Source organism: Propithecus coquereli, unplaced genomic scaffold (assembly GCF_000956105.1).
Source record: "Propithecus coquereli isolate 6110/MARCELLA unplaced genomic scaffold, Pcoq_1.0 Scaffold355, whole genome shotgun sequence".
Taxonomy (NCBI): domain Eukaryota; kingdom Metazoa; phylum Chordata; class Mammalia; order Primates; family Indriidae; genus Propithecus; species Propithecus coquereli.
In genome coordinates, this window is record NW_012149230.1 from 3,869,876 (window position 1) to 3,877,487 (window position 7,612).

Here is a 7,612-nt window from a genome sequence, read left to right on the forward strand (position 1 = left end):
TGCTATGAGATACACACTGTTCCAGATAGGGGCTGCTTCAGCAACTGGGATCCCTGAGTGAAGATGTTTTGGAGCAGAGCTGCATTTAACTCCCAATAAAGATATTGCATGAATGAAATATAAACCTTTGTTCTTGCAAGCCTTTCACATTTGGGGTCATAGATACCAGAGCATAATTTAGCCTCTCCTGACTAAAGCATCCCCCCCTTCCTAAGTAAACCAGAAAAGTTAATAAAAAGTTTAAAAATTCTGGTGACAGCAACATACATTACACTTGGAATACAACAAGAATATTAGGATTGACCTATGGAATAAAGATTGACCTGTGGAAAGATAACTAGGTGGGTATCATGATAGTGTCTAACTTAACTTTTATCAACTCATACAACCCATGAAGTAAGCCAAATTCTTACTATATTACTATACAGTGTAACCATTAAGGTTAATCTGGGGGTGTATAAAATTTCTACAGCCTTATTTAATTCAAAGTCCAAGCTGACTGCCACAATTCTAGGAAGTTAGCATTTTATGACTAATAAAGCAATGTAATATTATACCGGATGTGAATGACAAAAACTAAATAAGTCACTTTAAACAAGGCATGGTGACCACTGGGAGGAACAAAAAGTCAACAATAATTAAAATACTTAAAACAAAATCCTTAAGATTTTACCAATGACTACATCACAGAACTAGAGGACAGTTAGAAGTCTGCTTGCCCAGGTCAAGTACTGTGCTAATAATGGAACGGAGACCAAACATCCAAAACTAAAATACATGGGAAAAACTTGAAGGCCCCTTAGCTACATAAAGACCAAAAATAAAAACACTGGGAAAGAAAACAGAAACACTTCCTCAGGTGTAAGCAGTTAAGTTCAGTGACTCTGATTATTAATCTATAAATGAGAAAATTCTTCTAATAGGTAGTCTCTTTTGAGTAGGAAAATACCATCCACAAGTTTTCACTGCAGCGTCCAACACTACTTACTGCATTTCCTTAATGAAGAAATGCATGAAGATTTTGCCAGATCAGTGAAGTTATGCTACAGTGTGGAATGCCAAGTGAACTGACTAAGCAAAGGCACCTATTTGCCCAAGCAGGCTTTGCTTAACTCATTCACTCCCTAAGAATTAACTGATATGGTCTTTCAATGAGCGTTAACTGATCAGGTATAAGCCCTGACAAGTTCACTGTAAATAAACCAGGTTTTTTTTTTTTTGAGACAGTCTCACTCCGGTGCCCTGAGTAGAGTGCTGTGGCGTCAGCCTGGCTCACAGCAACCTAGAACTCCTGGGCTTAAGCGATCCTCCTGCCTCAGCCTCCTGAGTAGGTGGGACTACAGGCATGTGCCACCATGCCAGGCTAATTTTTTCTATTTTTAGTAGAGACAGCGTCTCACTCGTGCTCAGGCTGATCTCCAACTCCTAAGCTCAAGTGATCCTCCCGCCTTGGCATCCCAGAGTGCTAGAATTACAGGCGTGAACCACCATGCCTGGCCAATAAACCAGAACTTAAACTCTGAAAAATTTCCCTCTTCCTGGTCTTCAGTAAAGACTGGATTATATACAAGAGCTAGTGGCTTCTTTTTTATCTTTTTCACTTCTTCCAAGCCAGACACAAAATTTGACACCACTGCCAGTATTTTCATTTCATTCACAAGATTCCTTTCCCTCAATCCCTGCTGCACTTACTGCTTTGTCGCATATAGCTAAACTGGAGCACAGGGAGGGGTCAGGAGGTTGGAGTTTGGCCCACTGCTTATGTATACATAGTCTATTCATGTCTCATAAGACAGGCAGTGTGGGGTAGCCAGATGTGACTGTTACTTTTACTTTTTTTCATTTCACTTTCCTGAAAAGAAATATCTTGCTGGGTTCTTGGTGAGTATTATCAGTAAGAGAAGAAAGTAATTCAGGGTCTGATAAGAGGCTGATTACTTCACTAAGATTACTTCACTAATCTATCTATCCCTATAATAAGCGTGTAGAAGGACCTCAAAATGCATTTTGGCTTTTGCTTGTAAACAAGAGATAATGAATAAGATGAAAATGTCAATAAATTTATTGGCAAGAAGGAGTGCCTCTATTATCAAACAATAGGAAAGCAAAAGTTGACTGTACTCCATTAGGCCTGAACTAAGAGCCTCTCCACATCATTGCTGATGCTACAAAATGCTACTGAGTTAATAGGTCATATTTATCTTATTTTAATTACCAAAATGCCTGGAGGACATTATGTTAAGTGAAATAAGCCAGGCACAGAAAGACAAATAGCACATGATCTCACTGGTATGTGGAATCTAAAGAAGTTGAACTCACAGAAGTAGAAATAATGGTGGTTACTGGGGGTGTGGGTGCGGGGAGGAGCAGGGGGAGATGTTGGTCAAAGGATACAAAATCTCAGTTGGCTGGCTTTAGTTAATACCAATGTGTTATATACTTGAAAATTGCTAAGAAAGTAGATTTTAAGTGCTCTCACCACAAAAAAATAAGGATGTGAGGTAACAGATATGTTAATTAGCTTGATTTAGTCATTCTAAGGTTTACATATCTCAAAATATGTTATATGCCATAAATATAAATAATTTTTGTCTAAACATAAATAAATAAATAAATACTAGTATGTTAATTTTACTAAGTTGGGTCAAAAACTTTTCAACAATCTAAGAAGTACTTAAAGCTGGTCACCAGCTTCCACAGAGATTCATGAAAACATTTTATCCTAGAGGGTTTCTATTGACATCATCCTCTAGATCTAGAGACTTCTACCTGGTAAACACGCCTTCCACTAGGTGATGAGATTAAGGTGATGGACTGTCGATCAACTAGGTCCAAGGCCTGGATGGCTGATGAGCCAAAGACAAACTTCAGTCTAGGAAATAAAAAGACTTCAGATTAGAAGGCCTGATCTCAAAGTCGCCTCAGTAACTTGACCCAAAGGATCACTATCCTCAACATTTTTTAGAAGTTCATTTTAATTTGGGAAAAAAAATAATATAGTAAAACCCACGGACTCACTCCCCAGAATTAATAAATGTTAACGTCTTGTTCATGTATTTCAGATCTTCTTGGATTTTTTTTTTTTAAACAAAAGGAGTAAACTATTACAGATAAAGCCCTCTTAATACTTCTTTATAGTGCTTCCTATACTTCTTCCCACCTTCCATTTATCCCTGAGGCAACCACATGCATTTGTTGGTTTCCTTTCTGTTACTGTTTTCATATTTTATTATACATAGAACACATGTGCACACACATATATATACATGTGCATGTTTGTATGTATATGGCATATACATATGGTGTTGTTTTATAAGTTTTAAAACATAAAAGGTATATTGTAGGCTTTGGCAACTTGCATTTTCCACTCAATGCATTTTTTTTAAATTATGCACGCTGATATGTATTTCTTTTTATTTAATTTTTGAGTAATATTCCATTATATGTACATACTACCTTCAGTTTGTTAAGTACTCTATTGATAGGTATTCTGTTTCCATTTTATACTATTATAAATAATACTCAATTATCCCTGTCCATGTTCCTTGGGACACAAATAGGAAAATTCTTCCTGATTATATAACTAAAAATAGAATTGCTGGGTCTTAGGGTATGTGCATTTTTCAATTTTAATAGGTGTTGCCAATAGCTTTCCACAGAAGAAACAGCACTCCCAACAGCACTGTACGAGAGTCTTATTTTCTCCACGTCCTCACCAATACCAGTATTATCAGATTTTTTCACGTTTGACCATCTGATAGGTATTAAATTTGTACTTTTTGCATTAGTAATAAGACTATCCAGCTGATATATAAGAAAAAAATTTGATATGTGGGAAAATTCTTGTTATGTGAGAAAGGCTGGGGATAAAATTATATATTTATAAATTCTCAACCGTGTTGACATTTTTTTCTTAAGGAAATCTATAATTATCTCAAAATAAAAAATTTAATTAAAAAAAAAGCAATAGGCCGGGCACGGTGACTCACGCCTGTAATCCTAGCACTCCGGGAGGCCGAGGTGGGTGGATCGTTTGAGCCCAAGAGTTCCAGACCAGCCTGAGTAAGAATGAGACCCTGTCTCTACTAAAAATAGAAAGAAATTAGCTGGACAACTAAAAATATCTAGGAAAAAAAAATTAGCTGGGCATGGTGGCGCATGCCTGTACTCCCAGCTACTCAGGAGGCTGAGGCAGGAGGATCGCTTGAGCCCAGGAGTTTGAGGTTGCCGTGAGCTAGGCTGAAGCCACGGCACTCTAGCCCGGGCAACAGAGTGGCTGATACTTTTTATGTTTTATTTCCAATAAAATAGTTTTTTAAACGTGTGGGTTATTTTTATAAACTGGAAAATAAAATGGCTGGGTTGAACTAAAATTGAAAAATTAGTGTTTTAAAGAACTCATGTGACTTGGCTGGGCATGGTGGCTCACGCCTGTAACCCTAGCACTCTGGGAGGCCGAGGTGGGAGGATCATTTGAGCTCAGGAGTTCGAGACCAGCATGAGCAAGAGAGAGACCCTGTCTCTACCAAAAATAGAAAAAAATAGAACATCCATGATTACTTCCCTGGGATATTATTATAAGTGGAATTTCTGAGTCAAAGAATATGTATGTTTTAAAGCTCCTGTAACCTTTGACAGATTACTCTCTAATTTACATTCCTACTAGCAGACTATAAATTATCCCTTTCCCTGTATTCTTGCCAACATCTTTTCTGTGGTTGCTAGTTTTAACAGATGAAAAGTTACCTTATTATTTTAATTTGTATTTTTATGGTTACTACTAGTAAGATTTACCTTTTCCCCCCAAAGTTTTTGGGTATTAGCATCCTTCTATTATTTGCCCATTTTCTTTTTTAAAGTGGTAGTTTTTTTCTAGTAATTCTTACAAAGAAACTGAAGAAACAGAAGAGGTTAAAGCTCTTCTATAAATTCTACCCCTTTCCTTTTCCTTAAGATAAACACTGGTATAGGTTGGTGTATATCCTTCAGGACTTTTAAACATAAGAGTATATATGCAACTAAGTGTCACTTACTCATAGGTAGCTTTCACTTCTTTGTTGCTACTGAGAATGTAATTATATTTTTGAACTTTGTGGTATGAAAGAAAATGATTTTTGATTTCTGTATTTTTTAAATAACTGGCCACTCTATTTTATTCTCTTGTCTTTTTGTAAATTAGCTATAGCATCTACAAATAATAATTGTTTTTCCTTGCAGATAGGTATACTTCTAATTTCTTTATCATGTGTTAGTGTAACAGGTACCATTTCTGGACCATGCTAAACAAGAGTGGCAAATAGGACAACACAGGAATGCCTTGTATGGTCCATACAGTGTCTGGCTATTCATTTGAGACAGTTTTTTTAACAATCATGTCAAAAAAAATATAGTTTAGTAAGAATATTTTTAAAATCAAGAGTTGATGTTCAAAGGATTTGGCTCTTAAAACACACAATGGTTAAAAAAAAATCAAACACAACAGGATATGTACTTACGATAATAAATGCTCATCAGGAACTGTAAAAATGGGAATGGAAAAAGTTAATCATGTTAAAGCACTGATCACAGACAAAAATCCTAAGAAACACTGTATGACCAAAAAGACTTCTGTGTATGATGGTGAACTGAACCTACGCATCTAGTTTTACTCCTTCCCCAAACCCCACTAAAACAATAATAAAAGGATTTTTAAAAAAGTATAAACTCCAAAGGATGAGAAAGACACAGAGAAACAATAGCTAAAATATGTTGGAAGCTGACAGAAGAATGTAAAATAATTTACAAGGCCTGAGAAACCTGAATCCTAAGCTAGCAGTGAGGAGAGCCAAGTATCAATCTGATTTATAGTCCATAATCCACTTCTCCCTATTCCCAAAAAGCCCTGAGAAACTGGTGGCATGAGATAGCTTTGAAGGTAGAAATGAAGCAGGGATACTAAAATAAGACTCTTTGAAAGTAAGTTTAAGAAGCAGGAGGACCCCAGTTACCCTCCTTAGATTTAGGTGACTGCTTCTCCCTCCTCTTGGCAAAAGACTAGGTTTATTTTCTGGATAAGTTCAAACACAGGATATTTGGACTGGGGGACATACTAGGCACAGTGGGGGTAAAAGTGCCACACTGAAACCACGGGGATTTCCTGCTCTCTTCCCCACTACTTGTGTAAAGTGACAGTGGTCCACACCCTCAGGCCACCAAATCTTAGAGCCCCAGAACAACTGTTTCAGTTAGCTTTTTCTCCACTTTTTCTAGAATCAAATATGTTTGAATACAGGCCAGGCTGTTTGATTAGGCCAGGCTGGCCTAATCTTTTAAGCATACATACTTAAGTCTTGTTAGTCTTGACTGAAATGAGAAAACAAAAGTTGGCTTACTTTCCTCAGTTCTTTAAAAACTGTAAGTAACTCAAACCCTTTTAAAGTACAGTACAGCACTTTTAAAACAAAAGCCACCCAGTGAATAAACGGTGGCAGTTTTGTGGCCTAAGTTGACTGTTATTTACAAGATAGCCATTTTTACATCAGAATAGTTCTAATAAGTTCAGTATTTTTTTTTTTTTGAGACAGAGTCTGGTTCTGTCACCCGGGCTAAAGTACAGTGGCATCATCATAAGCTCACTGCAACCTCAAACTCCTGGGCTCAAGCGATCCTCCTGCCTCAGCCTCCCAAAGGGGTAAGATAACAGGCGTGAGTCACCGCGCCCGGGTAGTCAATGCATTTTGATTCTAAGTATTCTCTCCTACTAGTATGCTGTGAACACATCCAGAGATCATCTCTTCTCAGTGATTCTGGTGAGCAGTCACAGGGCATCCTCTGCTGGTCAGAGGAAAAAAGGTACTTTCACAATGCTCAGATTTACTCCAGTAATCGCGTACGTATTTGGGCTTTGTGGGCCTAAAATACTTATTTTCTGAACAAAGTGTATGAAAATATTAAAGTTATCATAATTTGAGAAATAAGCCTAATAATTCAAAATTCTGAGTAAAATAATTGAAAAATTCACTTTGTTGCATCTCACTGACGGCTCCTGTCCCTTCCACCTCCCCAGTCCCGCCCCGCCGGGGCCCCTTCTCCCGAGCGCCCAGGCAGTTTTCAGCGCTTTGGTCCCACGGGGCTGCTCGCTCGTGAGGGGTGGGGCTTCTGCAACTGCGCTGTGCCCGAGGTATCTGCTGAATAGATTTGGTTTTTACTCGCCCAGTTTCACTTTTTTTTTCCTTTAAACGAAGAGGGATTTAGAGGCAGAACCACATGAGAAAAAAATACTGATGGGCCACTACGAGGTGTGCAGGGTGGCGTGCGGATCCCAGCGCCCCGCAGGCCCAGACCTCCCGCCTGTCGGTGCCCTGTGCCCGGCCCACCACGCAACCACAAACGGCCTCTGTCCCGTACTTCGCGCGCTCTCCTGCACCGCAGCGGCCATCTCGCTCAGGAGCTCCTCCACCACCGCGGGTAGCGCGACGGCCATGGCGCCACACGGTGTGCCCACCTGAGCGGACGCAACGGCCCCGGCGCTCCCGCAGCCAGCATCGACCGACGAAGGATTCCGGCCGCCAGCCGGAGGCGGGCGAGACGGGAGTGACGTCGGTGTGCGCCATTGCGCATGCGGACGGCAACG

General features: G+C 39.3%; 1 protein-coding gene across 2 annotated transcripts in view; it reads right to left on the minus strand.

Annotated features, from left to right (window-relative positions):
• ZSWIM7 (zinc finger, SWIM-type containing 7) overlaps positions 1–7,576 on the minus strand; it is a 23,060-nt gene extending 15,484 nt beyond the window's left edge. For both annotated transcript variants that reach the window (XM_012651441.1, XM_012651440.1), the window contains exons 1-3: positions 7,387–7,576; positions 5,496–5,517; positions 2,770–2,872 (exon numbers count right to left, since the gene is read on the minus strand). In XM_012651441.1, coding sequence (XP_012506895.1) covers positions 2,770–2,872; positions 5,496–5,517; positions 7,387–7,462 — 201 coding nt within the window. In that variant the 5' untranslated portion in view covers positions 7,463–7,576. The remainder of the gene's footprint in view (positions 1–2,769; positions 2,873–5,495; positions 5,518–7,386) is intronic.
• Between the last annotated feature and the right edge of the window lie 36 nt (positions 7,577–7,612).